The following is a 14451-nucleotide window of genomic DNA, read 5'->3' as shown; positions in this document are numbered from 1 at the left end:
GTATATTTATCTTATCTTGCAAGCATAAATGGTGCACATGGCACTAAAATTCCACTTCAATTTATTATAGAAGCCTGTTTTAAAGTTGTAATTGTTTGAGCAAATTACACGGATTGTGCAACTACAAATCAAAGATAATATTTTTACTCAATTTTGAATGCAATGACATCAGATAGACTATTTGAACACTGTCGATTTTAATCAATATCAATATACAAAGATGACCCAAGTAACATTGGTGAATGATCAGTCTGATATAAAGGGATGAACAATACCAAAACTTATTTCTGCAACATCTCAGGCATTTAAGTGTCCTGTGGGGTCACACACTTCTTTTCACATTCAGCATGAAATGTGCATCCAAAAGAAATATTCACATTAGATTTTAGTGCACTGGAGGTATGTGATTATATCCATGTTTGCTTTATTCATAAAAATGATTTCTAATACTGTTTTGTTGACTTCACCCAGGCACACAATGACCTTACCACAATGAAAGTTTAGTTTTATGGAAAGTATAACTAGCATTAGCTTCAACATTTAGTTTACTGTACGCCTCTTTATATTCAAGTTAATAAAAGCCTAACAATGTAAATACAGAAGCTCTTTATTCTTCAAGTAAGGTTTGTGTATTAAGGCCAACAATTACTGTGTTTGATCCTCCAGGTAAAAGTCTCTCCGATTTCAGCTGTTCCCCATCCTGTTTCAGTTCCCCTCCCTACCTTCGTTCTCATTGTGTCCAGCTACATTTGGATCAGCTTTTAGGGGGCAGGACATTGGCCTGGAAGTGGCCCTGATTGGTAATGTTGCCGGCAGGGAAATAACGTGCCACTACAAAGGTAGAACCATCTGAGGCCACAGCTTTACCAACACCAAGTTTCTTCGAGCTTTTCCACACCATTGCAGTGAAGTGACCTAGAACAAAACAAAGATTCTTTCTTTAATTTGTGTGTATTGCAGTGATGTGTGGTTGTCACAAAGTGTTTATGCTTGCTTGACTCTCATAAACCATGTGGCGCTTGTGTTAGTGCTCAGTTAAATATTTATATGCCGAGAGACAGAGTGGAAACATTTGAGTGGAATAAGAGACTCAAGTACATTTTATGCATTTGGCAAATGCTTATCCAAAGCTAATTACTGGTGATTTCATCACTTTGCGTTTACCCCCTGGGAATCAAACCCACAGTTTTGATGTTGACAACACCATATGCTACCAACTGAGTTACAGGAACACCCGTTCCTAAATTCCCAACCACATATTTAAAGGTTTAGAGTCAGTATAGACATTATCCACAGTCTATATAGTCAATCACTTCAGAAGATTTTGGATCAGCTGCTGTAGAATTGTGACTATCAATAGCGTTCTGCCCTCTTGAGGTGGTGGCTAGTATTACTCATTTCCTGCAGGCTGAAGCTGATGACAGGTGAGGGGCATAAAAACTAAAGGGGGTGAGTTAACAGCTGTAAGCGAGACATCACACCCTGTAAGAGACTTCTCATGGCTGAATTTTATGGGGAATTTCCTGTGCCTGGGAGGGCTTTGGAAAGCTTCATTCCAATAGGATGAGTCACATCTTACAAATTAAAAAAATAATACTGAAGAATATTGTATTACACTGTCTGGGCCAAACTTATCTGCTGTATGCGTTCGTGTTATATTTGGTTATAAAACAGGGATTATGAATATAAAAATGTTTCTCTGGGCCTCTGTCCTGTTAATGGAAATCAACGTACCTGCAAATTTTAGTTCAATGCAAAATTATTTTGGATGACACAACAGGACATGATGTCACTCACTAGTGCTTCTGTTTGAAGTAAATAAACTATACAAAAGTAAGTGTAAAACGAATGCAAAAGTTGTGACCAACTTATTAGTATTGTGATACGGAGGAAAAAAAAAAATAGTGGGTGGAGCTTGATTTTAGTGCACATCCTCACTATCTCTAGCCCACAGAAGACTGATGTGGAGGGTATCATAAGGATATTTTCAGATTTTAAAGATTACAAAGACAAACACATTTTGCATGCATGCATTAACTGACTAGTATGTGTGCTAATAGGGTAAATTTTGATTTCATGTTGACTTTAAAATATGCCATCCACTCTACCTTCCTGAAGCACTGCAAACCAATAAGATTTCAATTTTGCTTTTCGGAGTACTGAGCCAAGAAGTTAATAAATGATGTTTACATTCTTTCTCTGCTAAAAAGAACATCCTAAACCAGGCGAATCTGGTATTCAGGTTTTAGTTGCTCTGGTTTCTGGTCATTTGACTGATTTTGTGCAGTTTAGTCAGTCAGGCTGTTCTGGAATGTGAGTGAATGAAGTACAAAGTCTAGCATTACCGCACAAAGACCTTAAGATGCTGGTTCAGGTGTGTTTGATAAGAACTGGAAGTAAACTTTGCAGGTAAGTAGATCTCAAGGAGTGCCACTGCTGTAAATACTCTTACCAGTTGCAGAGGAGAATCCTGGCTGGTTGAAGTTGTACTCGTTCACTTCATTATACCAGCGATCCGACACATCTTTACCTGTCGGCACACAAACATGCACAGAGATTCTCAAGTGAAATGGAATTATGAAGTTTAAATTCAAATAATCCCAAATTCCTTATTCTGTAGAATGTGTATCTGTAATCTGGTTGTTTAATTACAATATTACAGTTAATCCAACTAGAGATTCCAGGGTACAACTTAAAGCTTTACATGACACACTAAAAATTTGGTGACACTTTACAAATCACCCCAGACTGGCCAGACATTCCAGTCTACTTAGTAATCAACTTTAGACTGAACATGGAGGTAGTCGATTCATAATGAGTCCCAGCTGTTGCAAAGAGAAGACGACTGCTGTCTGTACTCTTACATCCATGCAAGTATGTTTCAGATGGACATTTTTAAACAGAAGAAGACGATTCATACCCATTTGATCATAAGATGCCCATGCTAAATTTTCGCCACAGTTTCCTCTACTAGACTCAACACTGTGCTTCAGAATCCTGGTGCTTGCAAGGCTCTCCGCATATCTACAAGACACTGAAGAGCATTAAACTGTAGTAAAGATGAAAGCAATGTCAAAGATAAGAAATTAACAGCAAAGAGTAGAGCAAGCATATAAAAGAAAAGACCTCACCGTGCTGCTTCACTGCTCAGTTTACTGCAGAGTTTTAAAGGTGGGGCTTGATGTTTTCTCCTGTACTCATTATGAGTCTTCAGTACCTCCTCACAAAAAAGCCTGGAGGCTGCATTATCAACAGTAAATCAATTAAGTTGAATGCACACACACACAGTAATGCAACATGTACACAGCCCTCAGTCTGATTTTTGGGCCTTTGTGTCAGAATAAAATGTTTCAGTAGGGCTATATTTCTGATAACAACATTTCAAAGAGTATTTCTGCTAAAAATAAAAAGAATAAATCACATTTAATTGTTTTGAGCAGTCAATAATTGATATAAAATATATTTTAGTCCTTTTAATAATTAATCTATTTTTGATAAAGAAGACTGAACATTCAAAAACTGTGCTCTATTTGCAACAACTTTTAGACTGGACAGATGTTGCCAAACAGTTGTGCTTGCCACTATTGCCGAGGCATAAATCCAACTACATGATGCTATCACTCAAACAAAGCAAGGATTGAGTAGCTAACAATCCCCAGCATACACATACAGCGTGATAAAGCTGGCATATACTCAACCTGCACTGACAAACCTTCATTCAACAGCAGAGAATGCCAGTGACAGAGACTGAAGAAAATATATATTTGACAACATCACAAATGCTAAGTGAGCCAGGGATTTAGAAGTGGATTGTGCACTTACCTGACTTCCCCATGGTAAGAAGACTCCTCTAAGTGAAGTAGTTCCCTCGCTGTCACAGTCCCTGGCAGCTGTTACAATGCTTCACTCTTCTACCCCACCCGTTTCTTTCTCTTCTCTTTCTCTCTTGTTTTTCCAGTAAACCAAGTAGCATCTAGCTTTTCATCCTCTGGAAGCCACACACTGAAACATCTTACAAACAAGCTTCAGTTGAGTCCATTTTAGCATTACCTACAATGTATGTTCTCTTCTTTCTGTTTCCTCTTCACCACACCTCCTTCACTTTCTTTCTCTCACACTTTGTACAGGGCAAAGGAGATCTCTCCAGTCAGGACTGTGGTGATGACATCATCTGTATGAGCCAAGTGGCCTTATATGGTGTTGGCATTGCTGCTTTCAGCTGGAAGCAGTGAGCTGCAACCACTTACTTGAGTTAAGCTAAATGCAAGCCGCAAAAAGATAAAATTATACGCAAATTATACGGTTTGTTTTTATGTATTAGTCATTTTCTATTTCGAGTGTGCCACTGACCTTGATGCTGTTGCTAAATGCATTTCTGTTGTTATCATTATCACTATTTAAAGGAACATGAAAATGAAAAAGGTTTGGAGATTGTTACAAAATAATGTGAGTGTGGATGTATGAATCTTGCTTAGCTACCAGATAAAGAATAGGAAGACAACTACTGTGGTATATGCATATTTATTGTTTTAGCAATAGATCAACTTGATATTAAGTAACATTACTGATCAATGGAAATTCAGATCAGATTCAAACAACTAAAAGACATTTTAGTGCAATTAGACAATAAGATTAATGTATATTAGGCTAAAATATAACATTTTTAAAAACATAATAAACATAAAAAGATACCTAAAAGAAAAACAATTACAGTTCAAAATCAAAGTAATAATAATGACAGAAAATATCAGCAAGATTTTAATAAAAATGTGACAAAGCGATTTAACCAGCTAGCCAACATAGACCTCTGGTGGACGAAATTAGAAGTACAATTTTTAAAAAAATAGCTCAATACATGGTAGAGGTTGTAAATACAATGTGAACATATATGTAAAACTTAAAAGTTATTATATATTATAAAAAGCATCATTATCTAGTATCTTATATCATTATCTGGGCATCTACATTAATGCTAAAATGTGACCCATTCTTCACTTAAAGGGATAGTTTACCCAAAAATGAAAATTCTGTCATTGATTACTCATCCTCACGTCGTTCCAAACCCATAAGACCTTCATTCTTCTTCAGAACACAAATGAAGATATTTTTGATTAAATCCGAGAGCTCTCTGGCCCTGCATAAACAGCAACACTACTGGAATGTTCCCAGGTCCAGAAATGTGGTAAGGACATCGGTTAAACAGTCCATGTGACATCAGTGGTTCAACCGTAATTTACGAAGCTACGATAATACTTTTTGTGTGCAAAGAAAACAAAAATAATGACTTTATTAAACAATTCTTCTCCTCCAAGTCACGGTTCTGCCATTATAAAATTACGGTTGAGCGGTTTTAGCCTAGCACATTTCGGCCTTAAGATCAGCTAGTATACACTCAGCCTCGTTTAAACTCAGTGGAGTCTCCGGAGGTCTCAGAAGACATGGCTGAGACACTTCACATGCATTCGCCCTTTTAAACAGCCTGTTCCGGTCCACACGTAACACCCACCCCGGCTCCATGTGGAAAGCTACACACACATGATCCCACACATAGTATTCTTCTTTGTGGGGGCTCACATGAACGCTACAATTTAACTTGTTCACCTTAAGCTTCAGCTTGTAGGTTTCAGAGGGGGCTTGACTGCGCCACCACAAAGCCCCATCATGGTACCCACACACCGCATCCTCCCGACTGGGCAGTCGAGGATAACTGTCATAAAGATTTACGTCACGAGGATGCACTAAAACCTTATAGAGAATCTCTCGCCGGTAGAGCACAGTCTCATACACACGCAGAACTGGACTTTGGTCACCACAGAACTGCTCACCATAAAGCCAAAGTAGCTCTTTAAGTGAAAAGATGAAGCGGAAGTTTCCATAGGAAGATTTTTCCTGGAAGGCCTTTGAAGTGGTAAAGTGCTCAAGGACGGGTGGCTGGTTGCGAATTTGGGCAGAACTTCGATGAGGGAATAAGGACGTGAGGAAACGCTCCTCAGCTGAGGATATGTCTTCAGACGTGACTGCTAAATCCCACCAGAGGAAATGAGGCTGACCATTAGCCACCAGCTCTGGTGGCTGTCTGAACCCTGAATCGAGAAAAATAGCCCTAAGACCACTTTCTCCAGTGACATGAGACACTTTCTGTACGCAGAACTCCACAGATTCAGGATAAGCAGGGATGTTGTCCTTATACAGGTATCTGTGCTCTAAATCCCATTCTTTTAGGTCCGACAGACTCAGATGCTGTCCCTCAAAGTATGTCTCTGTAACACCTCGGTTATTTATGCGTCTCATTTTCTTTCTGAAACAGAGAAAAAGATCAGGGTTAACTTATCATCTGTTTTACAAGGTCACTCAGCATTTTTTCTCTTGCAAACCACCAGGGTTGAGGAGTATAATTGTAGACGGGTGTTATAGACGGGTGGAATACATGTAATGGCTTTACGTAATCAGGATACAAAAATCTAGTAACTGTAACTCATTACAATTACATCAAAAAACAAAATATTCAGATTACAGTTACATTTTGTAAAAAGTGGGAATACCATCAGGATTACATTTGCTTCTTTTAAGATTAAATAAATTAGTATTTTGATATAATAACACTAAATTTAGCTCTGCTGGTTCCACTCATTTTGACTCGTGAGCTACCGTGCACAAATAACACCCGTCTACAATTATTCTCCTCAAACGCAGGATGACTGCTAAACTGTATAGCCACTAGATGTCTGCATAGCCTTTTATGTAAATATATATGGGGTGTAATATCTAGATGGTGAAAACAAGACACGATTTTTAATAGTTTCAAATAAATTTCTACTTTAATCGTTTTGATTTTAAAGTCATAATTAAATAAAAGTACTTTACTGAATACTTTTTTAATTAAGTCATTTGTAACTGTAACGGATGACATTTTAAAAGAAACTCTCCCAACGATGCAAACCACTGATAGCAGCTCTAACTAAACTCACTAGTATAGTTTTATTTGGCTTTCCAGCAAAAACAAAAATAATCCAATATCAAAAACTTAGGTTTATTCAGGTGTCTGATTGCCTTGACAGTCTCTTTTTGAACGTTATTTAGAAGAAAAACACGTGTACATTCAAATAGAGGAAATCAAACTTTTTTGTGTGCGCAATGGTTTACTTAGAATGTGCTGCATTCAATTCGACCAGAAGAAGGTCGCCCACCTCCGGAGACAGGAAGAGAAGGAAGCAGAATATGTATTCTGACATGCCTTGATGCCTTGAAATGCTGCCTCCGAAGGAAGCACTTTAGAGCTTTCGGACACAGCGTGTATCTCAGGGTTGTGACAAAGGCAGGTTAAAAATGGTCTTGGTGGCGCCACAAATTTAAGTTTAATATGTTTGACAAACAAATCGAGTTTATTAAAAACCATTAAAAACAAAGTATTACTATTAGCAGTTGCACAAATATGCCATCATTTGTCATTGTCAACATTACGTGAATGATTTTACCCTAAATACACTTTTGAGGGATCGTAATAATGGAGTATTACTAAAAAAAAAAAAAAAGAAAAAAAAAAAAAAAAAAAAAAAAAAAAAAAAAAAAAAAAAAAAAAAAAAAAAAAAAAAAAAAAAAAAAAGAAAAAAAAAAAAAAAAAAAAAAAAAAAAAAAAAAAAAAAAAAAAAAAAAAAAAAAAAAAAAAAAAAAAAAAAAAAAAAAAAAAAAAAAAAAAAAAAAAAAAAAAAAAAAAAAAAAAAAAAAAAAAAAAAAAAAAAAAAAAAAAAAAAAAAAAAAAAAAAAAAAAAAAAAAAAAAAAAAAACATTTTAACCTAAAAAAAAAAAAAAAAAAAAAAAAAAAAAAAAAAAAAAAAAAAAAAAAAAAAAAAAAAAAAAAAAAAAAAAAAAAAAAAAAAAAAAAAAAAAAAAAAAAAAAAAAAAAAAAAAAAAAAAAAAAAAAAAAAAAAAAAAAAAAAAAAAAAAAAAAAAAAAAAAAAAAAAAAAAAAAAAAAAAAAAAAAAAAAAAAAAAAAAAAAAAAAAAAAAATTTTATTGGGGGGGGGGGGGGAAAAGGGACAATTTGGAGAACATATTAAGTAAAAAAAAAAAAAAAAAAAAAAAAAAAAAAAAGAAAAAAAAAAAAAAAAAAAAAAAAAAAAAAAAAAAAAAAAAAAAAAAAAAAAAAAAAAAAAAAAAAAAAAAAAAAAAAAAAAAAAAAAAAAAAAAAAAAAAAAAAAAAAAAAAAAAAAAAAAAAAAAAAAAAAAAAAAAAAAAAAAAAAAAAAAAAAAAAAAAAAAAAAAAAAAAAAAAAAAAAAAAAAAAAAAAAAAAAAAAAAAAAAAAAAAAAAAAAAAAAAAAAAAAAAAAAAAAAAAAAAAAAAAAAAAAAAAAAAAAAAAAAAAAAAAAAAAAAAAAAAAAAAAAAAAAAAAAAAAAAAAAAAAAAAAAAAAAAAAAAAAAAAAAAAAAAAAAAAAAAAAAAAAAAAAAAAAAAAAAAAAAAAAAAAAAAAAAAAAAAAAAAAAAAAAAAAAAAAAAAAAAAAAAAAAAAAAAAAAAAAAAAAAAAAAAAAAGGTTTATCCTAAATACACTTTTGAGGGATCGTAATAATGGAGAAAAAATGACGGCCAAACTGGTACGTTACTGATAAAACGATCGTTCAAAGTCGTGCAGGAATAATACATTACATTCATCATTAACATGTTAATATAAAACTACATTACAATTTCCCCCCCGTAAAACCCATAGACAGTAAAACCAAGTATGTTACCTGCTAGCAGAGAGACGCTATTTTCAGATTGTACGTTACTTCTTCTGCCCCCAAAGAAACACTGAACGAAAGCGCGGGGTTTTTTTTCTTTTCTTTTCTTTTTTTCACCGCGTTCCCCGCCTCCTCTTTCAAAAACAAACTTTAGGAGAAACGAAAGCTTGAACTGATCAAAATCTTCCAAATAAAGTCACTCAAGTGTTTAAAACCAAATCCCCATAGGCAATTTGACCAGTAATGTTCCACCTCAGCAAATCGGCGCCTAGAACATCTTTAACACCTTCCCTTAGGTGAAATCACCAGAAAGCAACTGCTCTCTCATTACTGATATGAAAAAAGTCCTGTCCATTTTGACAACAGCCCTACATGTTTCTCACAACATATATTTTTTTTTTTTTTACAAATTTTATGTTACATTATTTAGTCATGTTAAACGGCTCTGTAGTAGGATAATTGATTTTGACTGGTTTTGAGCAGTATATAGGCTACATTTGCATTACTTTAGAACCCACAATAAAATAAGGGAACAAATGATCATGCAGACTTAAAAGCAACATTTCAGGTGTCTAATGTTCTTGTTGTAGCACCATGCGAGTTGTTAATAATTCTATTGCAATGATATCCAGTAAGTACAGGGCCCACTCTGTCTGCACATGGGGAATTCCAACAGTTACTAACGATTTTTTTCAGCTTAAACATATATTTTGAGAATAAAGTTAATCAGCATACTGTCAATAGAGATACAGCAATCGTGCGGCTAGTTCTGTTTATAGATGCTTCCTTGAGCAGTTTGCTAGCTCTCTTTGAACACCCCAATCAAAACAGAGAACCATAAATTCAAAGCAATAAAAACTTAATGGAAATTTTACTAAGCACTCTTTGTGTGACCTCAATGGCCACATCTTATCTGGGACAAGATATAACATTTGCCAGAGAGCTTAGCAGGGGCACATCCTACATCAACAGAACAGAATTATCTATAGTTTGAGACCTTTATTCATGTCTATTCTACTGACATGGGAATGAGACCATCATTCCAATTACACCAGAACATTAATAATAATACCAAACATGAAAGGGTTAAAACTGCGTATTACTGAGATATAAGCATTTTTTGGTGAACTTTCGTTGACTTGCCCAGGTGGAAAAGAAGAGGGAGAGGAGAGAGGGGGCTGGTAAGTGGGCAGAGAAAATAGGGCAAAAACCTGACTGTGATCTCTTCTGCATGCAGCTTTGGAGATTTATTGTTTTATTGCATGGGGTCTCTTCCAGAGCACAGTCTAATGAAGAGGTCAGACCATTCTTACACAGTACAAGATGAGCCAGGCATGTCAGAGTCAGCATTTCCAAAGGTTTGATCTTCTTGTAAGGGAATTTGGTCCCCTCCTCAGAGATTTCAGCAACCACCTTGCTGGCGTCAGTCCAGATCCTATAACAACAGATAGAGAGAATGGGAGATAGAAGAGAAACACACACACACACACACACACACACACAAACTACTGGAGTTGCTGTTATATGTAATTTTCCCAAAACAGTGGAGATAAGGTGAACTTTCACACAGAGGTCTGAACAATATTACTTATATACAATATTAGAGTTTTGTGAGACTACATGGAATGCGAGACTAACTGTAAAGAAAGAGACTAGAGACAGGTCTACCTGACATGTGACCTTCAGCACTTAGATCACCAGACATCATGACAGTTAACATGGAAATATGTGCATCCTTGACCGTATGTACGTGCATAGATATATCACTTCTAGTAGTGATAAGAGAATTCTAAAAACACTCATTAAATCAATTTACACACTTTATTCTAAATTTACTTTACTAAATAAAAGGATAAATACTGATTTTAAAAAGGCAGTGATATTGAATTGAATGCAGTGTAGAAGAATAGAAACTAATCAGCATAATACATGTAATTAAAAGAGGAATACAAACATTTAACATAAAAAACATAAATAAAGAAAGCAAAGAAAATCATACTACATTCCCACTATTAATAACCACTAGTCTACAAAGTGTGGCATGGTTCAAGGTTACCCAAACATTATCAAATCCAAATGCAGTGTGTTGTTGGTTTCTTTGTGCTTTGGAAACATCCCAAGGTGCTCCATGCCTGTGCTTTTGTGAGCTGAGTGAGCTAAACAGAGAGGGATTCAGTGGGAGCAAAGCAAAACTGATAAAGAACCATAAATTCTGCCTTTCCCTTTCCATCAAAAGCCACAATTAATGTAAAACCCAGTCAGAGGCCAGAATCTTTTTTTTTCAGCATCAGTGCTTTATTAATGCAGCATGGACAAATGCATTCTATGAATAGAAAACAAGCAGGTAAAAAAAAAAAATATTTCCCCCACATACCTTTCATACTTATACATATGTGATTACAAAAACTTTTTGCTCATTTTGTCACTTTTAATACCTAAACGTGCCGGCTGGAGGTAATGGATACTCTGGCATATTTACTCTAAAGCCTGATAGCGTCAAACTCACACTTCACAAACTCTTCTGTGTTAAGTTTTGGCTGAGCTCCCTCACAGAGTCTGAGACTCTTAGTCAGAATTTCCTTGCTGAAGTGGAAGATTTTTCCATGTGGAACATGGAATGCCACTCCGATGTTATCCCACATATACTCTTCTCTGGCTTTTACAGGTATCCGAATGGCTTTCATGTTACAAGACAGCCTGAATCTGTGTGTTTTACTCATTGCCTGTGGATGCCAGATAATGGTGTTTTCATGGAACCCACACACTGCATCCTGGGTATCCTCGAGCAGGGGATACTTAGAGAACAGCTTACATGCACGAGGCCCATGAATCACAATAGAATACATTACTTCCTGCTTATAGACCACAGTCTCAAAAATGCGAATGTTGGGCTTCTGGCCTGCACAGAACTGCTGTTGATAACTTCTCAACAACTTATCGATCGACATGCTGAAACGGAAGTTCCCCATGCGAGAGGATGACAAAAAGGCAGGGGAAGTGGTGAACTTGTGCAAGAAAGGTTTTTCTGTATCAGTGTGTTGGTCATCCAGGTATCGCTTCTCAGCTTTAGTAATATCACCTCTGGAAATGTCTGGGCTCCACCATACCAGATCATGTTTTGGTGAGTGGCTGCATGTCGGCTTTGTAAATCCCTCAGAATCCCAGATGCCAAGAAATCCTTGGAGGTTAGTGTTATGCCGAAGGTATGACACTCGAAATTCCACATCCTCAGGGTGATCTGGGATTGTTCTATAGAGGTAGCCATTCCGTATTCGCATCCATTTGAGCTCTTCAAGCTTCAGGTGCCGCCCATCATAGTAGAGTTCACTATGTCCTCTGTCATTGGTACGTAGCATGCTTTCAGGTTGAGAAAGGCTGTTTATGAGATGAAATCACTTCTGAAATGGGAGTGTGATGATTTGTTGCACTGTAAGAATGTAAATGTTGTACATTTTATCAGGTTAGTATTCTCCAATTTATATGTAGGCCTAATATTTTTAACAAATACTCAAGGCAACTCTTGTATGTCAACCAAATAAAAAAAGTTATTTTTTAAACTGAAAAAGACTGAGGTCAGAATTATTACAATCAAGCATGTTCTCCAGAAATAGCCTATTTTTCACCATCGTTTTCATGATGTCTGTAAAGTAGCCTTTGTTTTGATGTTTGTGATCTATCACTTCTCGAAACGGCCAAGATTGATATGTCTTCATTTACATGCTGTCAAAACTGCAGTCCTATAGTCACTTAGGCCTATTTGTTATTTATCTTCACTGGACTATATATATATATATATATATATATATATATATATATATATATATATATATATATATATATATTATGTCTACTTTTGTTTGATGGGTAATTAGCCTTTTTCACAAAAATCATAAATTGGGCTACATCAGCACATACCAATTAGTTACGTAGCTTACAGTTCTTTGTCTTTTATATTAGTTAGTATGTCCTTTTCTCAAATAATGCTTCTTACCTTTTGTGTTTGTTGTTATATAATCAACAAAGAAATATAATTTTACTTGTAACTTATGGCCACTCATACCGCTGACTCGTGAGATAATATGCTCAACATAGCGCCGGATGGTTATATTCTCCATCTCTGGCAAATTCCCCTTTTGATGAAGGTGCGTCCCAAATCACTAGCCTACTTATGCACTATTCTATAACATTTTTTAGTGTAAATAGTGTGCATAGTGTGTTCACACTGAAAATTCCAAAAAGAAAAAGTGCTCTTTAAGTACCCAGATGATGCTCTTAAATAGGCCTAACTGGAAAAAAAATGAAGTGTAGAATGTTGAACACTTCATGCACTCAACTGTCGCAGCTTAAATTATTTATATATTTATTAAATATTTAATTATATTAAATTAAATTTTATATATATATGCACGGCCACCACCGAACGGACAGAACGACAAAACTTACATCAGCATTACCAAAATATTTTACAGGTCACACGAGGTAAAAATCTGCTTTGGTAATTATTAGCCTTACTAAACATCCTCACATAATAATAATAATAATAATAATAAATTATATAATAAATATAATAATAATATAAACAGTAGGGTATTTGGTGTCCGTGCTCAGGAAGGTGATAAAAATGTTTACATTTGTATCCTCCCTAAAAGCCAAATTAACATTCAGATATTCATGATAAGGGTTAAATTAATTTTTCTCAGCTAAAAACTTGCTATTAGATGTACAATAAAAATATTACGTTATTTAAAGAAAGATTAAGTCATTAAAGTTATTTTACGTTATAAGAAATGAGCTGGTAGGTAGTAGGCTGTTTTCTGTGGAAATCGAAACTGAATCGAATCGTACTCAAGGGAAAAGGTAACAAAAGTTTCACTAAAGAATTTGGAAAGCATTTGTTTTTCTCATGGCTGCGTGACAACATACGTTCTTGTAAATTTTAGTCAACCCTATTTCCAGTCTATGTTCATTTAAAATAATAATAATGATAATAATAATAAACTTGAAATCTTGCTTCTAATAACAATTTAGATATTCTGTATTAGGCCTACAGGGTGTAGGCTACCAAATAATAATCATGAATGATAGAATCGGTAGTGTAGCCTAGCATTTTCCTTTTTCTTTCTGAAATAGGCTATTTCATAGAGATTTCATAATTTATGCCAATTACTAGATCTACCATCTTAAATTAATTAATTATTAAGTACATTATTTTTTATTATTTTTCCTGTGTAGTAAAAATTAAACAGGCTAGTTATTTAAAAAAAAAAAAAAAAAAAAAAAAAAAGATCATTCACTCACCAACTTGCTGTTATCCTGTTTCTTTGTCTTGTACATTCGGAGTCGAAGCAAACTATGAACAAGTCATGTAAAAAAGGGTTTTTCCAAGAGCCGTTATGATGTAACTTCAAAATAAAAGCCCTATGGCATGAATAAAGAAAATGAGTGGCTAATTAGTTGGTTGTCATTTTTAGCAAACATTGCAACTACCCCACACAAAATATTGTAGAGTGTCTTTAACATGTATATGAACCTTTATCATATACTTTAGTAGGTATACTTTAATAGTGGTGAATACAGCCATTGCTGTTAGCAGGTTTAAAGGCACAATATGTAAGATTCTTTTATTAAAACACTAGAACAGTGTTATATTTTTTGCTGACTTGTGTACTTACGTTATCCCAAATGTTTCTAAGAATGTTTAAATCCAGAGAAATAAGATTTTTTCTTAGTACAG

The 14451-nt window shown here is 34.4% G+C and overlaps 3 protein-coding genes across 4 annotated transcripts; all 3 read right to left on the bottom strand.

Moving 5' to 3' along the window:
- Positions 1–175: 175 nt before the first annotated feature.
- On the bottom strand, positions 176–4178 carry LOC109081074 (Golgi-associated plant pathogenesis-related protein 1-like). The gene is made up of 6 exons (XM_042741101.1): positions 4094–4178; positions 3823–4011; positions 3132–3240; positions 2921–3024; positions 2453–2530; positions 176–915 (listed from the first exon to the last, which is right to left on the bottom strand). Exons 2-6 carry the CDS (start codon positions 3833–3835, stop codon positions 755–757), a joined length of 465 nt encoding a protein of 154 aa, XP_042597035.1. The 5' UTR covers positions 3836–4011; positions 4094–4178; the 3' UTR covers positions 176–754.
- Positions 4179–4490: 312 nt separating this feature from the next.
- Positions 4491–10165, bottom strand: LOC109081071. Of its 2 annotated transcripts, none has more exons than XM_042741099.1 (2): positions 10031–10165; positions 4491–6298 (listed from the first exon to the last, which is right to left on the bottom strand). In XM_042741099.1, the coding sequence occupies exons 1-2, from the start codon at positions 10051–10053 to the stop codon at positions 5356–5358; spliced, it is 966 nt and encodes a 321-aa protein (XP_042597033.1). In that variant the 5' UTR covers positions 10054–10165; the 3' UTR covers positions 4491–5355. The 2 variants fall into 2 exon arrangements, with proteins under 2 accessions (XP_042597033.1, XP_018951616.1); XM_019096071.2 differs by lacking the exon at positions 10031–10165 and adding an exon at positions 8727–8981.
- Positions 10166–10988: 823 nt separating this feature from the next.
- On the bottom strand, positions 10989–14094 carry LOC109081072. The gene is made up of 2 exons (XM_019096072.2): positions 14016–14094; positions 10989–12144 (listed from the first exon to the last, which is right to left on the bottom strand). Exon 2 carries the CDS (start codon positions 12071–12073, stop codon positions 11198–11200), a length of 876 nt encoding a protein of 291 aa, XP_018951617.1. The 5' UTR covers positions 12074–12144; positions 14016–14094; the 3' UTR covers positions 10989–11197.
- Between the last annotated feature and the right edge of the window lie 357 nt (positions 14095–14451).

Source organism: Cyprinus carpio, chromosome B16, assembly GCF_018340385.1.
Source record: "Cyprinus carpio isolate SPL01 chromosome B16, ASM1834038v1, whole genome shotgun sequence".
NCBI lineage: Eukaryota > Metazoa > Chordata > Actinopteri > Cypriniformes > Cyprinidae > Cyprinus > Cyprinus carpio.
This window is presented reverse-complemented; position numbering and strand designations above follow the sequence as displayed.